Raw genomic sequence first — 20553 nt, forward strand, 5'->3', positions numbered from 1 at the left:
GAAAATAGGTGCAGGAGTAGGCCATTCAATATGATCGTGGCTGATCATCCAGAATCAGTACCCCGTTCCTGCTTTCTTCCCAATATCCCTTGATTCCGTTAGCCCTACGAGCTATATCCAATTTTTTCTTGAATACATCCAGTGACTGGGCCTCCAATGCATGAGTTTCATCCGGGTTCCCCAGTTATTCCCACATCCCACAGATGTGCAGCCTCTGTAGAATGCCCTTGGTGAGTAGGGAGTGGATGTAAAAGTGGGTGACATGGAATTAGTGTGAATAAGGGTCATGTTACGGACCTTCTGGACCTTGGCAGCACAGGTAATGATGGTCAGCATGTGTTCCCATTCAATTCAGGGCTCAGAATCATTCGATAGGTCGGCTTTTGCACGAGTGACTTCCCCACTGCGCAGATCATGAGGTCATAAATTAATGATCTCAGCTTTAGCAGTACACAATGTTAATGACTTCATTTTTCATTCCATTTTGTATTTTATTGAAATTGAATCATAGAACATAAAAAGCGAAGTGTTGTGTGAACAACTTTCCAGGCAACTGAATAATATTTGTTTAAAATATTGTTTAAAGTTTGGTTATCAAAGATATTACAATGGTATTTATCACAAATGATTACTTCTCATATATCTTCCAATGTGTAATTTAATATAATTCCACAATAACATTCTGATTAAATCCCCACTAACATAATCACAACATATGGTTTCCAAAGTCTATACAATACATATTTAAATGTTCAGTACAAGGACATGTACAAACACTGCCCGCTTTAAGTTAGGGTAACGTTCTGTCAACCTTTACTTGTCAGATTTTACTTTTGATGGAATCACCGTAGGGCACTTTCTGCAGTGCATGGCCTTCTGGGTAAGCACTGCCCCCATTGCCACCTTGTTTCTAATGTAAACCTCAGTGATCGTACAGTGTTGTTGAAATTACAAACTCCCTTGACTGCAGGAGGTACTGAGTACAGAATTGTTTACGTAAGTACAAGTTTACATCAGTCGCTTATTGCATAAATCAAGGTGTGTCTGTAAATAACTACAATTAGCTAATTAATAATTCAAATAAATTCTTAATTCTATTCATTTTGTCCAGAGTAGTTCTGCAGATCTAAAATCACTATCAATTAACTTCCATTACCTACTTCTATTTATCAAATACATTTGATAAGACAAAGATATTGTTTTATTTTTCTAGCTGATGGTTACCAGTCTTTGAAATGTTTCCCCAAAGAATAGTGGAAGTGAAGTGGTTGGGTTAGGGCAGTGGTTGAAAGATTCTTCAATAGTGAGGGAGTGAAAGTTTACTGTACGTAGATGGAAATGTGGAGTTTACAATCAAATCAACCAGTCTTTAGTAGTGGAGGTGATCAACGGGCTACACCTGCTCCTAATTTAAATGACTCATACACGTTTGTGTGAACTCTGTATATGAAGACCGTGATCTTTCTGTGACTTCCACAGATATTATAGAGATGTGCTGGATGCTGGTTAAACAGTTTTAAAAGAAAGTTATACAAAAACTAACAACTTATTTTTCTCAGGTAGGTATTGGATTTTGGAAATAGCTTCTAATTGTTTCACATCTAATTCTTGCCCATTTATTCTGTGTCACGAGAGACATTTTGTACATTTTCAACACAAACATGCAGAATTCTTGTGCCAAACGTCTGGTCATTTTATTTGAAGAAATCAAACATTAAAGAGCTGGTATAACATGAATAAAATAACAAACCTAAAAGAAAAACCCTGTCCGAGCCACACAAACCAATACTAGTATGCATTCTACAGGTTAAAACAGTGCACAGGCAGCTGATTTATCAATATTTAAACAATAAATTCCTGTCCATTCTTTTGAATGTGAATGTGAAATTAAATCTGTAAATTGACGGAAAAAATGCAATGAATTTTGCATAATTCATTCACATATTTAAGAAATGAATTTTAAAATAAAAATGTCAAAATAATTCAGTTGTTCAAACCATCACCCCTGAGGTTTAAAGATTCACCCACATCCATAATGGAATATGAGTTGGTTTTGATGTTACCTTAAATTTAACCAGATATTCAGATTAAATGCCACATTAATTGAGAGTTAACATTATGATGGATGCAAATTGAAATTACAATTGAGGTGATCATATTTGTTGTGGGATGCTATATTGTGTTATTGCCATACAAAATTAATCTTTTAGCAGTATAAGCAATTTGTATCATCAAAATAAGGTCAGCAATGATCAATATTTTGCTTAATGGCAATGCGTCAATTATTATGTTTTTGTGCAATCAGATTCTTGCTTTACAAAATTGTACACGATGGGTTCTCATTATTGGTAGGAAGATCATCATCATTGGTATTTTCTGAGAGTATATTCAGTATGTGATTCATCCAGCGAATACTTGTATTTGGAGTGCGAGTCCACGTGGGAATACTTGTTTGCCTCGGGACCACAGGATTAGCACAAGTAGCAGAATAGCTAGATGATCTTTCACAAATTGCTTTGGTCTTAAGGCAAGCAAAGCAAAACTCCACATGACACCTGGAGCACAGGATATACTTGCACATTGCTTTATGCTCTATAATAATCCCACATGTGGGACAAGCGCGGAATTTAGGGCATTGGATGTTACTGTAGGATAAAGTTTTCATGTCACAGTTCTTAAGGGCGTCCAGCTGAATGTTTGTGCATCCTTCATTGTCGCATCGATCAGAACGGGGTGCTCGGCCCTTCCATTGCTTCGAACATTGCCAGCAAAATTCATAGCATCTTCCATTTTGTGCTGTACAAATGGAACATCTCACTGAAAGATTTGTCAGATCTTTTCGCTCGACACAAGTCTGGCATCCAGGGCACTGAAGAAAGACAGAACAATGACATCAACACTGAAATAAAATATGTATAGGAAGGAACTGCAGATGCTGGTTTAAACCAAAGATAGTCACAAAATGCTGGAGTAACTCAGAGGGACAGGCGCCATCTTTGGAGAGAAGGAATCAGTGAGGTTTTGGGTTGAGACACTTCATCGGTTACCGAAGGAACTCGACCCAAAACGTCACCAACTCCTTCTCTGGGAGTTGCTGTTTATCCCACTGCGTTACTCCAGCATTTTGTGTCTATCTACTGAAAAACATGCATTTTCATATCTAAATACTTTACACTTTGAAATAGTTTAGGCTGGAGCATTCAGTATCTCACATAAACTGGGGATGAATTCCTGATCACCCAATCTATCCTTGAGCTTTTCTTCATCATCACCATCATCTTTGAGCTTTAGTTTATCTGTGCTATTTCACTATATTCTGCACTCTGTTTCCAATCTGATTTTGCACAACCTGCTGAACTTGTGTATGGCTTGCCCATTCACGGATGATATCATTTGTCTGGATTGCTCACAAACCAAAGATTTTCACTGTATCTCGATGCAAGTGACAAAGATGAATCAATACCAAATTCAACGGGAAGTCAGAACTTGCAACAAGTTCATCAGACAGACAGGTTTCTCTGTCTGAGAGTAGACATTCTTGTTTCATCAGGATGTCAGGGATTATGAGGACAAGGCAGGTGAATGGGATTGAGAGGGAAACATAGATTAGCCATGATTGAATGGCGGAGTAGACTTGATGGGCCGAATGGCCCAATTCTGCTTCTTGCAAATAAGAGCTTGTGATTGCCCATGCCCATTTCCATCTTGCCAATTTGGATTTTCTCAATTCCTGTTATGAATGTTGTTACCATTTATTATAAGTAAGGTGCTGTATTACCGTGCTGAATTCACAGTACTTTGCTTTGCCGCAGCGAGTAAGGCAACCTTCTCTTCAAAATACTTCTGTTCATCGTCAGTCAGCAACGCATGCCTGCGAACCTCCACATAGGGCCATTCCTTGTTGCACTTTTCTTCTGTTCCACCCTTTATAGCAGGGCAGTGGAATGTGGAATGACCCTAAAATAGGTATTGGGTGTTGCAAACAAAAATACCAATGTTAACATTTGCTTCGATGCAAGGCCATGCAAGAGTTAAAATGAATGAAAAGTGCATGGAAACTGATTGCCAGAAATACTTACACGATCTATCAGGCTACGACACCATCCGGTCAGAGATGTGGGGTCCACAGCATGTCCACAGGACATCTCCACTCTGAGAACATTTGGGTAATCATCGCCTACAAAGGAGATCTTTCATTATTGTTCTGGCATCACTTTTATAACAAGCAAATTCTGACATAAAAATATAATGTAAACTCTCCATAAATGTAGAGAATTGTCCCAATATATCTTAGTTACAAAAGAAGGACAAAGCCAACCATCAAACTCTCTCTCCCTTTCTGCTGGGATCACTCTGTGTGTGTAACTTCCTGGTCTACTCACCCTCCCCACCCAGCCCTTCCATTCCCTGGCATTATCTATCACCTGCAAACATTGAAGAGGTCAACCTTTCTAACTTGTTCCTCCCATATTGCTAGCAAAGGAGATACCATGGAACATTCACTTTGCCAAACAATGCTCATATCTATAACGAGCTGCAGCCCTCGTTATAGATATGGTGCCAGCACATAGCAAGGTGCTGATTACTAGTTCAAACTGATTACACTGAGAACTACACTATTTGACCCAGTTTAATCTCAAGGTGGCCCTGTGAAAAACCAATGGGCAATTGGCACTGGACGTTTGCAGCAAATGACACACGGCTCTCCGCTTTAATCCATCAGGAACGTAAAGGGACAGGAGAGTCATAGAATATCCCCAATCATGCGGGTAGTTAGTGACCTAACAGAGTTGAAAATGAACGACATGATTGGGGACAAAGCAATCTTCTGGGTCTGTACTGCCCTGGCGCTGGTATCTCTGACAAAGCCAATCTCATCCATCCCTCCGCCCTTCCCCATTCTTGCTATTTGTACGAATTCTCCCTGTGGCCACACGGGTTACCCCCCACCTACCAAGAAACCGTTGATAGGTTCATTCCTGTCCGTAGAATCCCCACCCCACCCCTCTTTAGGTATTTGTGGCTTTGTGTTATTTTTATCCACTAAAACAATTAAAAGCAAACTTTTAGGACAAACAAATCATTACCGACTAATATATCATCACCACCATTACACTATCAGCATTCCGAACATCATTTTGTTCAAGTATAAAACACCAATTAACCCCGTCTGTCCCATCTCCTTATCTTTCCACATTCTAGCATCTGCAGTTCCTCTTTATTTCACTCTGGCCCAGAACTTCTCTCCCGCTTGCCCCTCGACTCCCTTGTTGAATGTTTTGTCACCGATTCAAACATTCAGACAGAAGGTGCTTGAAATGCTCAGCAAGTCAGGAAATGGCTGCAAAGAAAATATTTTTCCGATATAAAGTAATGTTTTTTTTTAAACCTGTGATCTCGTCCTTTCTCTGTACAAACTTCAGGGTGCTGTCATTGGGGTCGTAGCGCTTTTCCGTCATCCTTTCCTGGATGCTCAGTCCCAACCAATGTGTCCAAAGGTTTCTGCCGCCTGTTCACGACCGCTCCGACTGTCTCTAAAGTCAAACACCCGACTGATGCTTGCTGCAAACAAATGCAATGAAGTATGAACTTTACGACCAATCCCATCAAAACGGAAGCGACGTTTTGCCACGGTTGCAACTCCAATCTGTAGCCGTTTCACTTTCAATTTATTATAAGCAAGACTCGTGTGCCGGGAAATATTACCACATCCACCTCACCACCTCCATTCACTTGGCAACTGTATGAACACGGCATTCTGCAATTTGAAGTAACACCCACTTCTCCCACTCTCTTTCCTCTGCCTCACCCCAGCCCTCTCAAGTCCACTCACACTCAGACCCCTTAAACAAGACCCAAAGTGGTGGCATGCAGCATCTCTGGAGAAATCTCAATCTGAAGAAGGCTCCCAACCCAAAGCTTCACCTACATGTTCTCCAGAGATGCTGCTTGACCTGCTGAGTTGCTCCAGCATTTTGTGTCACCCACTCCCCCTCCACTCTTTCTCTCTCAATCACCCCCCCCCCCCCCCCCTGTCTACCCTGCCCTCTTCCATCCATATCCTTCTCTCTGGCTTTATAAAGGTATATCACTCTTCTTCTCTGACACAAGACTCCAGACGGGCACCCGAATAAGGGAGCACATCACTCACCCCGATCCTGGCCTCTCTCCACTGGCTCCCTGTGCGGTTCCAAAAAAATTTCAAGATCCTCCTTTATGTCTACAAAGCCCTCCACGGGCTTGCCCCCACCTACATCAAAAGCCTACTTACCCACCACACCACCTCCAGGTCCCTCAGATCGGCCGACTTGGGGTTACTGAACATCCCGCGGTCTAGGCATAAGCTCAGGGGCGACCGTGCCTTTGCAGTTGCAGCTCCTAGACTGTGGAACAGCATCCCTCTTCCCATCAAAACTGCCCCCTCCATCGACTCCTTTAGGCCGAGACTAAAAACTCATCTCTACTTCCAAGCCTTTTTTGACGTCCTCTGAGCGAGGCTTTATTGTATGTAGTGATGTTTGTATTTAATCTATGAACCAATGTTGTTTTGTTATACTATTCATATACCAATGTAAAGCACTTTGGCCAACGAGAGTTGTTTTTTAAATGTGCTATAGAAATAAAAGTGACGACTTGACTGGACAATTTTGTCCTCTTTTCAAATCTAGCGTTTGTCCATCCAACTCCCATCCAACTCCCATCCAACTCCCATTCAAGGTCCCTTCATCTGTATCCACCTATCACTCGCCAGGATTCATCCTGTCACTACCTCATTTTCAGCTTTCTCCTCTTCCGTTACTTGGTTCTTGGTTTCTTGGTCCTCCAAAATATTCCAAATGGAATTTAAACTGGAGGTGGTGATTTGGTAATTTGGTACTTACAAAATTCTTAAGGGGTTGGACAGGCTAGATGCAGGAAGATTGTTCCCGATGTTGGGGAAGTCCAGAACAAGGGGTCATAGTTTAAAGATAAGGGGGAAATCTTTTAGGACCGAGATGAGAAAAACATTTTTCACACAGAGAGTGGTGAATCTCTGGAACTCTCTGCCACAGAAGGTAGTTGAGGCCAGTTCATTGGCTTTATTTAAGAGGGAGTTAGATGTGGCCCTTGTGGCTAAAGGGATCAGGGGGTATGGAGAGAAGGCAGGTATGGGATACTGAGTTGGATAATCAGCCATGATCATATTGAATGGTGGTGCAGGCTCGAAGGGCCGAATGGCCTACTCCTGCACCTATTTTCTATGTTTCTATGTTTCAACAAGGGACCAAACCCAAAGGTACACAAAAAAGCTGCAGAAACTCAGTGGGTGCAGCAGCATCTATGGAGCGAAGGAAATAGGCAACGTTTCGGGCCAAAACCCTTCTTCAGACTGATCGGGGGTGGAGGGGGTGGGGACAAGAAAGGAAAAAGGAGGAGGAGCCCGAAGGCTGGGGGATGGGAGGAGACAGCAGGAGGGCTGAGGAAGGGGAGGATACAGCAAGGACTAACAAAATTGGGAGAATTCGATGTTCATGCCCCCAAACCCAAATATTGCCTGTCAATCCCTTCCACACACACTGCCAGACCCGTCGAGTTAATCTAGCCACATTGTGTTTATCCAAGATTCCAGCATCTGTAGTTCTTTGTGTCATCCATTGTGTCACTTACTCCACTTATCTTACAATCCAATCACCCTCACCTCTACCCACTTCTCACTTGTGTAGGATGGAACTGCAGATGCTGGTTTAAACCAAAAATAGACACAAAAAGCTGGAGTAACTCAAGCAAGTCAGGCAGCATATCTGGAGAAAAGGAATAGGTGACATTTCGGGTCGAGGCCCTTCTTCTGACTGAGTGTCAGGGGAAAGCAATCTCTAGAGGTGCTTTCTCCTGAGATGTTGCCTGACCCGCTGAGTTACTCCAGATTTTTGTGTCTGTCGACCTATCGCACACCACCAGATTCAGGAGCAGTTTATTCCCAGCTGTTATCAGGTAACTGAATCATCCTACCACAACCAGAGAGTAGTGCTGAACTAATCTACCTCTTTGATGTCCCTCAGACGGGACTGGACTTTCCTGGTCTTACCTTGCACTAAATGCTATTCCCTTATCATGCAGCTACACACTGTAAGTGGGTTGACCATGTATTGCCTTTCTGCTGACTGGTTAGCAAGCTACAAAAAGCTTTTCACTGTACCCCGAAGAGCGTGACAATAAACTAAACTGAACTGCACTATCACTTGCTAGGCTTTTATCCTGCCCCCATCTCTCTTTTGACGTCATCTTCAAAAATTCTGCCTGACCTGCTGAGTTCCCCCACCATTTTGCGTTTAGCTTAGTTATGCCCCTGTCCCACTTAGGAAACCTGAACGGAAACCTCTGGAGACTTTGCGCCCCACCCAAGGTTTCCGTGCAGTTCCAGGAGGTTGCAGGTAGGTGCCGGAGGTTGCAGGTAGTGGAAGCAGGTAGATGTTACTGCTGCTGGGTGTGTACTTTTGCAAGAACACTGAAGCTGGACTTTGGGCCAGCTTCAGAATTGGTTAAGAGGTCCACCTTATGTAAGATGTTGTTGAGGATTCTGAGGCAACTTCCAATCAGTCACCTTCGTAACATCTGTCCATCGCTGCTTGCTCCCAATTCCACCTCACTGCCCCCTCTCCCACTATTGTTCTCACTATCTGCCGAATCACAAATATGACAATTTGTCTGACTCTCATTAGCAATCTTACAAAATTTTGACATTTTAAAAATCAAGTCTTTAATTTATCCCATCAGATAAAGCATAAAAAGAAGTTTAATTTGACACATAATTCACTTTCATTTTTTTGCAAGTTTTAGAACCAATAGACACATTCTGCAAGCATTTTAGAACCACTAAGGGCACTTACATTTGAGTAGACATGTGTTCAGTGTTATTCACAGCTCAGAGAAACGTGACCCTCTGCCTTCCTCCAGCTTGCAGACACTGATTGAGGCACACCACTTCCTGGTTTTATAGTCCCTCCCCCCTGCCGCCAGCCGGGGCAGCAGAGAGAATGGGGAATTTTGTAAAAACATTAATATCTCTGTCATTTTTAATCGACTTGAAACATCCTCGGCACACATGCGGCGGAGGAGGGCTCTGAGCAAGGTGGACAAAAATGATGGCCGTAGGTGGCGGCGTTCTCTCGGAAATCGCAGCACAGATCGCCAAAACCGGTCAAGAACAGAGTTTTAGTAATATAGATATATTTATAAAGATATAAATAAATAGTTCACTGTAAAACATGTGATTGTATTGAAATTCTAAGAGGAAAAACAAGTTGTATAAGATTCAAGCTTTGTATTTTAATTTGCAGAACAAAAACAATGACAAAACAGAGTGGTGCCTGAGTTCCTCAGTAAGATATTTTATTATTTTCTAATTGTTTCTGTGAATAAGAGACAATATTTCTGTTGCTTTGATATTAGGAGACTATATTGCTACATGCTGAGCCATTGTATAATCCTAGGCAGATTGAACCAATAATAAGGATAGTTTCAAAGTAAGTGTGTAATGGTTTTGTACACCATAGAACAAGAATAAATGTTGTTAGGCTGTGAAACTCTCATCCTTCTATGCTATTGAGTCCTTGATCTCACAAGCTGACTGACTCTTTATGTACATTTCCATTTATTTAGCATTTACTTACTTCTACATTTGTTACATTTATTTACATTTATATATAAGTACTATCCTCTTTAACCCACCCAGTCTTCTCCCAGCTCTCCCATTATTCTCACCAGGGTTCACCTCAACTCTCTTTGTACGAGGATGGTGTCTATCAATCAGTTTGTTTGAAAGCACTGATTCCTCACCTGTTGGAATGTAGCTGTTAGATCACCAGCGACCCTTGGTTTCACCCCAATCTTCAACGATCTCTCTGCAACAGACTCACTGCTCTGTATGAAAAATATTTCTAGCTTCCTAAGAATTAAAGAGCGAGCCTACTAAATAATATTGTAGAGTTTGGGGCAGCATGGTGGCACAGCCATAGAGTTACTGCCTCACAGAGCCAGAGATCGGGTTCAATCCTGACCACAGGTGCTGTCTGTATAGAGTTTGCATGTTCTCCCGTGACCTGCATGGGTTTTCTCCAGGATCTGCAGTTTCCTCCCACACTCCAAAGACATATAGGTTTATAGGTTAATTGGCTTTGCTAAAGGTTGTAAATTGCCCCTAGTGTGTAGGATAATGTTAGGGTATGGGGATCGCTGGTCGGCACAAACTTAGTGGGCCAAAGGGCCTGTTTCTGGGCTATATCTCTAAATTAAACCAAACTACATTCACCACATTCACTGGGTGGTTCTCAACCCAAACCTGGAGCCCACAATTTGCTAAGTGAGACATCTCACCACTTGCTCCCCAGACTTTTTCCAACAACCTTTGGACCAAAACTGATTTGCCGAACAAGTTGATGAATTAGCAATATGCTTATTATTATTATTTTTTAAATTTCAAGTGATTTTCAGAATATTTGTGCCATGACCCAACAAAGATTAGGTCTGAAGGAGGGTTTCAACCCGAAACGTCGCCTATTTGCTTCGCTCCATAGATGCTGCTGCTCCCGCTGAGTTTCTCCAGCACTTTTGTCTACCTTCGATTTTCCAGAATCTGCAGTTCCTTCTTAAAGCCCAACAAAGATTAAATGATAAATAATTTGATGAATATTATTCACGCAAGCGGACAATGTAAAATGCTGTTATAATCCTCAACACAACTTTGGATATTTTTTAAATAGGGTTCCAACGAAGCAGTGGAGAAACGACGATCTAGTTCACCACGATCTGGAAGATCTGGAAGATCTAGAAGTCATGAATCTGAAGAAAGCCTGAAATTACAGAGGAATAAGAATTTGCAGGTAGGGTTGCTGAGCTTGGCTTGCGGACGCTTTGCTCATGAGGAAATCTGCAAAGTCGCCTCTTGATGTTCCCTTCGGCAGTCCATTAGGATTGAGGATCATTTCTTCTGCTCCAGTTCTGTTGATTATGAAATTGCCTGCTGACGTCAATGTGAGGTATTTAAATTCATTCTCATTGGGGCAGACAGCGATTGATGGGGGGTAGATTTTGAAGGCAGTGCACTCCTTTCAATATTTCCCATCGGTTTCATGAGTTGGACCTAGAATATCAAGGAACATACAGGATAGGATAAGACAAATAATGTAAGCCAGCCACCAATACTTTGAGCTGAATGTAATGGGAAGCCTAGAGAGGAGGACGGAAAATGCAGCCGAATGAAAATAGAAAGTAAGAAAATACAGAGTTGGTAGAAAAAATATATTTTCTCGAGCGGTCAGTTTGACATTTTGTAATGTTGCACAATATTCAGAGATATTTCATAGGATTTTTCATCCTAACAAATAGAATGTAAAATGTTATTACTATTTAATGAACTGATCTGTATAACATTTTCTTTATAGGAATCCAAAGAGGCAAATTTCTCAAGGCAACAGTCTTTGGGGGGATCGAAACGAGGCAGAAGCTCAGAACCCAGAGTAAACCCTGAGGTAAGGTGATCGAAACACGATGAATCGAGAACGTCCTAAGATGAGTTCAGATATTTAAAAGGAAGGAGGATTCAAAGGGAAAAAGAATGATCTATAAGAGGCCGATAAGGTAACCTAGAGTCTTGCATACAATTCTAAATGAGAGCCTTATGGTTGCCTCCAACAGAGATGGATGACACTGCATCAACATTATGGAGAAAGAGAATGAGGTAGTGGATATAATAAACATAAAGAGAAACAATATTAACAGGTCCATCATCTTATAAATGGAAATGCCAAGAATACAAAGAAAGACAGAATGTGCTGGAGTAACTCAACGGGTGAGGCAGCATCTCGAGAACATGGATAGTTGGCATTTCAGGTCAGCACTCTTCTTCAAACTGAATGTGATGGTGGGGGGTGGGGGGGGGGGGGGGGGGAGAGAATTTTTGGCGGACGGAGAGGCAGGTAATGGGGGAGTTTAGGCAAGGGTTTTCTTGTAATAGGCAGATGGTTGGAACAATGGCCAGAGATTAACACAGAAGGTTTGAGACAAAAGGGTTGTAGGGGGAGGGGAGCAGTAAGTGTAACACCAGGTGGGACAGTAAAGAGCAAAGATCTTAGAGCAGAGCTTGGTAAAGAGTGTATGAGGTCTAACCATTATTTTCTGATCATCTTTGGTTACATATCTGTAATTGGAGAACTAGAGGAGTGCCAACATGGCATTGTTCTTTAGAAAGAGGGATGTAGCCCAAATAATTACAGGGTGGTCAGGTGGGCAAATTATTACAAAACAAATTGACGACGTTTCGGGTCGTGACCCTTCTTCAGACTGATGTCAGGGAGGGGGTAGGACAAAGCAAGAATGTAGGCAGAGACATTGGGACTAGTGGGAGGACTGGGAAAGGGGGGTGGGGGGGGGGGGGGGGAATGAAATGAGAGAGCTAAGGCTATCTGAAGTTAGACAAGTCAATGTTCATACCACTGGGGTGTAAACTACCAAAGCAAAATATGAGGTGCTGCTCCTCCAATTTGCGCTGGGCCTCATTCTGACAATGGAGGAGGCCCAGGGCAGAAAGGTCAGATTGGGAATGGGAGGGGGATTTGAAGTTCTGGGCAACCGGGAGATCAGCTTGGTCAAGACAGACTGAGCGGAGGTGTTCAGCGAAACGATCATCGAGCCTGCGCTTGGTCTCGCCGATGTAGAGAAGTTGACACCTGGAGCAGCGGATACAGTAGATGAGGTTAGAGGAGGTGCAGGTGAACCTCTGCCTCACAGACTGTTTGGGTCCTAGGATGGAGTCGAGGGGGAGGTAAAGGGACAGGTGTTGCATCTCTTGCAGTTGCAGGGGAAAGTACCTAGGGAGGGGCTGGTTTGGGTGGGAAGGGACAAGTTGACCAGGGAGTTACAGAGGGAACAGTCTCTGTGGAAAGCGGAAAGGGGTGGAGATGGTAAGATATGGTTAGTAGTGGGATTTATTTACAGGTGGCGAAAATATTGGAGGATTACACGTTATATACGACAGGTGATGGGATGGAAGGTGAGGACAAGGGGGACTGTCCTTGTTATGAGAGAGGGGAGGGGGAGTAAGAACGGAGCTGTGGGATATCGAGGAGACCCTAGTGAGAGCCTCATCTATAATGGATGAGAGCCTCATCTATAATCCTGCCTTCCCCCCAACCACAAAGGCGCTAAAGTTGCGCACACGACCAGTGGCAGAACTGCAGCGCCGCTGAAGGCAGGTATTGTAACATCGCTACTAATTGCACAGGAATACATTGGTGAAAAAATGTTTTTAATTTTAAAGTGTGACATATTTTGCTTTCTTAAATTGTTGCCAATCTCCTTTCAGAATGACACAACGTACAACCTGTTTGCAATCTGCAATCACACTGGAGAATTTGGTGGTGGCCATTATGTTGCTCACATTAGACCAGAATCCTCCAGTAAATGGTACTGCTTTGACGATTCACATGTCGCTGAGGTAAGTCTTATTTTGCCTTTGTTGATAAAAGTGTCGTGATTTTTAGAACAAATTATCAGTCCATTTAGGTATTCCAAAATGCATCCAAAAATTAATAGTTGACAATCATTTCTGGCAAAATTAGACCCAAAGTGCTGGAGTAACTCAGCGGGTCAGGCAATATCTCGGGAGGAGAAGGATAAGTGATGGTTTGGGTCAGGGCCCTTCTTCAGTCTGAGGAAGGGTCCTGACCTAAAACACCACCTTATCCTTTTCCCCTTTGGCATAAGCCAGCATTTGCAGCTATTTGTTTCTACATTATTTTGCACATATTGCATAGGATGAAGTTACAGAATTCATTTTGATTATATTGCACCAATTCTAAGAAGCATGATGGGAAGGTTAAAAGTTAACTAGTTGTCATTCTGTAATATCTATATGCTACTTGGCACCTATTTGACTCTAAATGAATATAGTGGGCTGCAGATGCAGTGTAGATACTTCCGCACTGGAGATGCAGTGGAATCTCGTAGTGCCATTATTCCACTGTAAGAGGCAGTGAGTTGGGCCACAGATATCAAATGTTGTATTTATCTGAGATTCTCTGTGTAGTTCATGTTATAGGAACAATATTAAGCCTACTGGCCCATCAAGTCAACTCCGCAATTCAATCATGTCTGATTTATCTATCCCTATCAACCCCATTCTCCTAGCTTTGCTCCAAGTCCCCTGACACCCTTACTAATCGAGAACCTGTCAATCTCTCCCTTAAATATATCCATTGACTTGGCCTCCACAGCTGTCTGTGACAATTCCACAGATTCACCACCCTCTGACAAAAGAAACTTTTCCTCATTTCCTTTCTAAAAGTACATCCTTTAATTCTGAGGCTATGGCCTCTAGTCCTGGACTTGCCCATTAGCGGAAACATCCTCTCCACATCCACTCTATCCAAGCCTTTCACTATTGTTTTCGTAAATGTGAAATTGTGGGTCAATTTTCCCACAACATCTAATCACTGTGACATTAAATACCATGAGGGTTTTTAACATTGCAGTCTCCACATATTATGGTTCTACCAACTCTCTCAATTGGACACAATGAACTACAGATGTAGCAATCTTGCATTGAATACAAAGTGCTGGGATAAATCAACAAATCTCCACGTATTTATATTTCTCTCCTCTTCTATGCTTATCTGACACCCTTTTGTCTCCTTTTCATATCTAGCCTTTTGTTCACCTATCTGCCAATCAAACTTCCTTCACCTGCATCTACCTATCTATTGTGTAGGAAGGAACTGCAGATGCTGGTTTAAACCGAAGAGAGACACAAAAAACTGGAGTAACTCAGTGGGACAGGCAGCATCTCTGGAGACAAGGAATGGGTGATGTTTTGGATTGAGCCCTTCTTCAGACTACAATCAATCGCCAGGCTTTGTCCTACCCCCACCTTCCAGCTTCTTCCTGCTTCAATTAGTTTGAAGAAGGTTCCCGACCCTTCCACAGGTGTTGCTAGACCCATTGAGTTCCTTCTGCATTTAGTGTTTTGATCCAAATCTATGTCTCTGATTGAGTCACATTTTGTGTGAGTTTCTCAGTCTACACCAAAGATTTCTGGTACTTTTGTGCAGTTTAACATTTTTTGAATTTTTCAACAATGTTCTGTCTTTGGATTGTTTAAACCAAAATACTTTATCTGACATTATCTGTGAAATTAATGGACTAACACTTTTACAGGTGGAAGACTTTGTTTATGAAGCATGCCGTGGCAATGGGGTGCCCTGCATAAGGTACAGATGCAGTTTTGATGTTGTTTAATTTAGAGTTACAGGGATAGGCCATTTGGCCCACACAGTCCTTGCCAGCCATCAGTCACCCATTCACACTAGTTCCATGCTATCCCACTTTTGTAGCCACTCACCACGTGTGGAAGGCAATTAACAGATGTCAATTAACATACAAAACTGCATGGCTTTGGGATGTGGGAGGAAACTGGAACACCTACAGGAAACCCACAGGATCATGTGGAGAATGTGCAAACTTGGCACAGACTGCACCCAAAGTCAGGATCGAACCCCGGCCTTTAGTGCTGTGAGGCAGTATCTCTACCACTGTGCACTCAGTTGCTCGCTGAGTTTCTTGTGATCTATGCCAGATCTCTGCAGAATAGAATATACCAAGATCTAACTTGAACCATTTATGTATTTTAACTACAGATCATCTACAGCATATTTGTTAATGTACAGAAAGGAGAAAGCCAACATCATGGAAGGTAAGTGTTTTTTCACAATGCCATTGAGGTTTTTATTCAGCAATAATGAAGCTGTTCACATTCTAAATGCAGCAACACCTAGACACTATCTAGGCAGGTAACATTACCACAAAACTAGTGACGGGCAATGATGATATTCAACAAGAGAATGTTCAGCTATCATCCTGACATTCAGAGTCATTCCCATCACCAAATCCCTCGCTATCAATATGCTGGAGAGTACCATTGAGCAGGCAACTGAGCTGGAGTAGTTTACGGCATACACTATGTCTAGGAATACTGTGGTGAATAATCCACCTCCAAACTCAACAAAACCTGTTCACCATCGACAAGGCTCAAGTCAGAAATGTGATGGAATACTCTCCATTTGCCTGGAAGAGTGCAGCTTCAACAACACTCAAGAAGCGATGACACCAGATAGGAAATAGCCCAATTGCCAGGCACCCCATGCAAACCATTCACTCACTCCACCACCAGTGTCCAGTAGCAGCACTTTGTACCATCTATGGGATGCATTGCAGCAACTTGCCGAGAGTCTGTTGGTCAGCACCTTCCTAATCCATGACCTCTACCAACTAGAAGGGCAAGGGCAGCAAAAGGGTGGGAATCCCATCAATTGGAATTGCCTTGCAAGCCACACACCATTCTGATTTGGAAATATATCGCTGTTCCTTCACAGCTGTTGGATCAAAACCCTGGAACTCCCTCACTAACAGATTTGTAGGTATGAGATCACAAGCGTGAGGTACAGTGAAAAGCTTTTGTTATGTGCTAACCAGTCAGCAGAAATACATGATTACAATCAAGCCATCCATAGTGTACACATACATGACAAAGGGAATAACATTTGGTGCTAGATGAAGTCCAGGAAAGTTCAATTAAAGAGTTCGAGGGTCTTTAATGAGGTAGATAGTAGCTCAGGACCACTCTCTAGCTGTTGATAGAATGGTTCCGTTGCCTGATAGCAGCTGGGAAGAAGCTGTTCCTGAATCTTGAGGTTTGTGTTTTTTCTCCTGTTCCTCTTGCCTGATGGAAGGGAGAAGAGGGAGTGACCAGGGTGAGACTAGCCCATGATAATGCTGGTAGCCTTGCAGAGGCAGCGTGAGGTGTAAATAGGGTTGATGGAAGGGAGGTTGCTTTGTGTGATGGTCTGGGCTGCGTCCACAATTCTCTGCAATTTCTTGCGAACTTGGATGGAGCTGTTCCCAAACCATGCTGTGACCAAACTAATGTTTCACCTTATTGGCCTTTTCGCCCATTCTCTTACATACTGTAGTTATCTGAAGAAGGGTCTCAACCCAGAAAGTCACCTATCTATGTTCAACAGGGATGCTGCCTGATCTGCTGAGTTACTCCATTTAGTGTATTAACCAGCACCTGCAGTTCTTTGTTTCTGCATATCTAAACTGTTGTATCTGTGTTAAATCCTGGGGGCTGCAGAGAGCCGCATCGGAAGATGAGAGACTGTTCACTGACTTTATGTTTTGTGGTATTGGAACGGTGTGTTATTGAAGTCAGAAACTAAATGGGACGAATCATTGCGGTGACAGACAATGGGAAACTCAGGGCCACTGTCGGGGGCTGCACTGTTCAACACCTGCTGGTTCCACCCAGTCTGCACATGGCTTCTCAAACATAGACAAGATCATATCATGAGAAGTGACTGCAATTCGACAGAGTGGAAACGATACGTGAATTGCTGGTTCAGCAGCGTGGAGGGTTTGAATCTGGGGATGGTTGGAAGGGATGGCGTTGAAGGGCAGGTGTTGCATCCCCTTGAGATTGCATTGGAAGATTTCACAGGGAGAGTGCGTGTTGGTGTCAACAGAAAACTAATCCAGGGAAAGTAGACTGCTTGAAGAAGGCACGGTTTGTATGTTGTTGACGTCATGTCCAATGTGGTGAAGGGGTACGGAGGGTGATTCCTTGAATGTGGAGGCAAGTGGGGCAGCATTTGAGGACCACACCAATTCTACCCTGGCTGGAGTAGATGGAATAAAGAGTTAGGAAAGCAATAGGGGACCCATTGAAATTTGGAGAAAATGCAGAATCCATTCATTCTATGACTTCCTCGACATGTGTTCATCATTATAGGAGCAGAATTAGGCCATTCGGCCCATCAGGTCTACTCTGTCATTCAACGGTGGCTGATCTATCTTTCCCTTTTAACCCCATTCTCCTGCCTTGTGTGCATAACCCCTGACACCCATGCAGCTGCTCAGTTGCCCCATCCATAACACAAAGAGGAAAATGACTGGAGAGGGGTTTGGGGGGTGGATAGATTCTGCTAGATACTACTGAAGGAAGTTCAACACCAAGTAGTTTAATTTTTATGTCTTGTCTTCTCAGCCCAAAGCTTTTTCTTTACTCGCATTAAGGATGCCCCTTTGCCCTTCCTCCCAGATACAAGTATGCAATTTTTTTAAACTGCTGGTACAGGAAATCTGAAAATAAAAACAGAGCCAGTTGGAAAATTCAGCAGATTAGGCGGCATTTGTGCGAGGTGAACCATTCAATATGTCAGGTCTGGGACCCTTCATTTAGTTGTTCCAGCATAAGTTTACAAGTGCTAGGAGTAGAATTAGGCCATTTGGCCCATCAGGTCTACTCTGCCATTCAACTATGGCTGATCTATCTTTCCCTCTGCTTCCTGCTCCCCATAACCCTTGACACCCTACTTTTATATCCATTGACTTGGCCTCCACAGCCTTCTGTGGCAATGAATTCCACAGATCCACCACAGATTCATTTGGTTTTGATAAAAATGCTAGATGGGATAGCAGTTCTTCACTCGTTAAATGTGGTCACATCCCCATTGAGTTAATTTGAGTTCACATTCGCAGAGTTTTATGAAAGCATCCCTTCTCTCCAGAGATGGTGCCTGTCCCACTGTGTAACTCCAGACAGTTTGTGTCTATCTCAGGTTTGTAGGCTAATTGACTTGGTATAAATGTAAAATGTCACTAGTGTGTGTAGGATAGTGTTATTGTGCGGAGATCACTGGACAGCACAGACTCGATGGGCCGAAGGGCCAGATACCATGCTGTGGAGCTAAACTAATGTGTGTGAGGTAATATTAAAATTAATCTCCTATTAATCTCTTCCACCTTGCAAGGTAAGATAATTAACAATTTAAAAAGACACACAGTGGAGGCGTAACTCAGTAGCATCACTGGGGAATATGGATAGGTGATGTTTCAGGCCGGGAACCTTATTCAGAGTATTTGTAGTAGTGGGGAGAGGTGGGGGCAGGACAAAGTCTGGCAAGTGACTGGTGGATGCAGATGAGGTGGGGGTTTTGATAGGGAGTCGGTCAGGCAAAGACCAGAGATGAAATGACAAAAAGCGTGAGATAAAGAGATAAGTATAGAAAAGGCTAGAAATGTGAATCTAGTGGAAGAAATGTATAAAAATATAGACACAAAGCTGGAGTAACTCAGCGGGACAGACAACATCTCTGGAGTGACAGTTCAGTTCGAGACTCAAAATATAGATGGAAGGGGGCGGGGAGAAGGGGAAAGGAAGAAATGGGTGTGTATCCAGGTGGGACACAGGGAAGAGAGGGATGAATAGTGGGGCAGGGGTGCAGTGCCTAGTTTAGAATTACCAGCCTTTGCCCATCTTGAATATTCGTGTTATGCAGTTTAATTACTGTTTAGCCATGTAATTATTATGTAAAGGTTTATTTATGCCTTTCACTATTATATTTCTAGAATCTGTTGGGGACACTGATACAGATGCAAAAGCTCAAAGGATCAAGACACAACGAATATGTGATGGAGGTAACAGAGGTCAACAGAGCGATGAAACTTTCTATCCAAATTTACAAGGTCCTCCAGGCAAGAATCGTACACCAGCAAAAAACAGAGATGAAATGATAAGAACAAGAGATGGCAGAAACCAGACTGAAACTGTGGTAGATAATAGGGACAAACCAACTGTAGGTGACAAGTCAGGTGAAATAAATATTAAAAGCAGCAAAGAAACAAGAGCAGAAAACACAATAAGTCAGAGTAGCAACAAAGTGAAATTAGAACAAGCAGAACTGACCGATGTAATAAGTGAAAGGAATGATAATGAAAAGATTCGATTGATAACAAATACAGCAATGGAAACCTGCACTGAGGTAGAATCTGAGAAATCGGTAGAAGGATTATCAGTTATCAACAGCACAGAAGCAGATGACTCCATGTGTAACTGTGGATGTTTCCACCTTAACTTTGCACCTATGGTCCAAGCTATCTCAAATTTACTGAACTGACTTTTTTGCTGTTGGGCAAAAAATATCTGAAGGGAAGATGAAATTAGTAACAATCAATTAAGCAAAATAAAACCCTTTCATTCAGTTTTCTAAAATTAGTTTGGTTATAAATTAGTTTTTGTGAATTCAGAAGCACATTATTTGCATATCTGCAATGTGGATTGTCAAGTCAGATCTGTGCATTTTATTCGGGTTTATTCATAATTTTAGTTTCAGTTTTTAGTTTTTGAGATACAGCGCGGAAACAGGCCCTTTGGCCCACCAAGTCCGCACTGACCAGCGATCCCTGCACACTAACACTATCCTACACACGCGCACACACACACGCGCACACACACACATGAACACACACACGCACACACACACACGCATACACACACACATACGCACGCACACACGCACACAAACACACACACACACGCATACACACACACACATACGCACGCACACACGCACACAAACACACATACCATACATACACACTACACACACACACACACTATACACACACACATACCCACACACGCGCATTCACACATGCACACGCACACATACACACGCACGCACA

General features: G+C 42.7%; 2 protein-coding genes across 2 annotated transcripts; one reads left to right on the forward strand and one right to left on the reverse strand.

The window, feature by feature from the left end:
* Positions 1-641: 641 nt before the first annotated feature.
* Positions 642-5716, reverse strand: LOC116980105 (uncharacterized protein DDB_G0292642-like). Its single transcript, XM_033032214.1, is given in 5 exon segments — positions 642-2869; positions 3779-3802; positions 3805-3957; positions 4080-4190; positions 5346-5716. Coding segments are annotated over 5 exon segments (957 nt in total). The 5' UTR covers positions 5460-5716; the 3' UTR covers positions 642-2314.
* LOC116980106 lies at positions 5578-20277 on the forward strand. Its single transcript, XM_033032215.1, has 8 exons — positions 5578-5742; positions 9318-9359; positions 10740-10859; positions 11421-11507; positions 13340-13471; positions 15190-15242; positions 15669-15724; positions 19438-20277. Exons 1-8 carry the CDS (start codon positions 5578-5580, stop codon positions 19983-19985), a joined length of 1203 nt encoding a protein of 400 aa, XP_032888106.1. The 3' UTR covers positions 19986-20277.
* The last annotated feature ends 276 nt before the right edge of the window (positions 20278-20553 follow it).

This window comes from Amblyraja radiata, chromosome 13 (genome assembly GCF_010909765.2).
Source record: "Amblyraja radiata isolate CabotCenter1 chromosome 13, sAmbRad1.1.pri, whole genome shotgun sequence".
NCBI lineage: Eukaryota > Metazoa > Chordata > Chondrichthyes > Rajiformes > Rajidae > Amblyraja > Amblyraja radiata.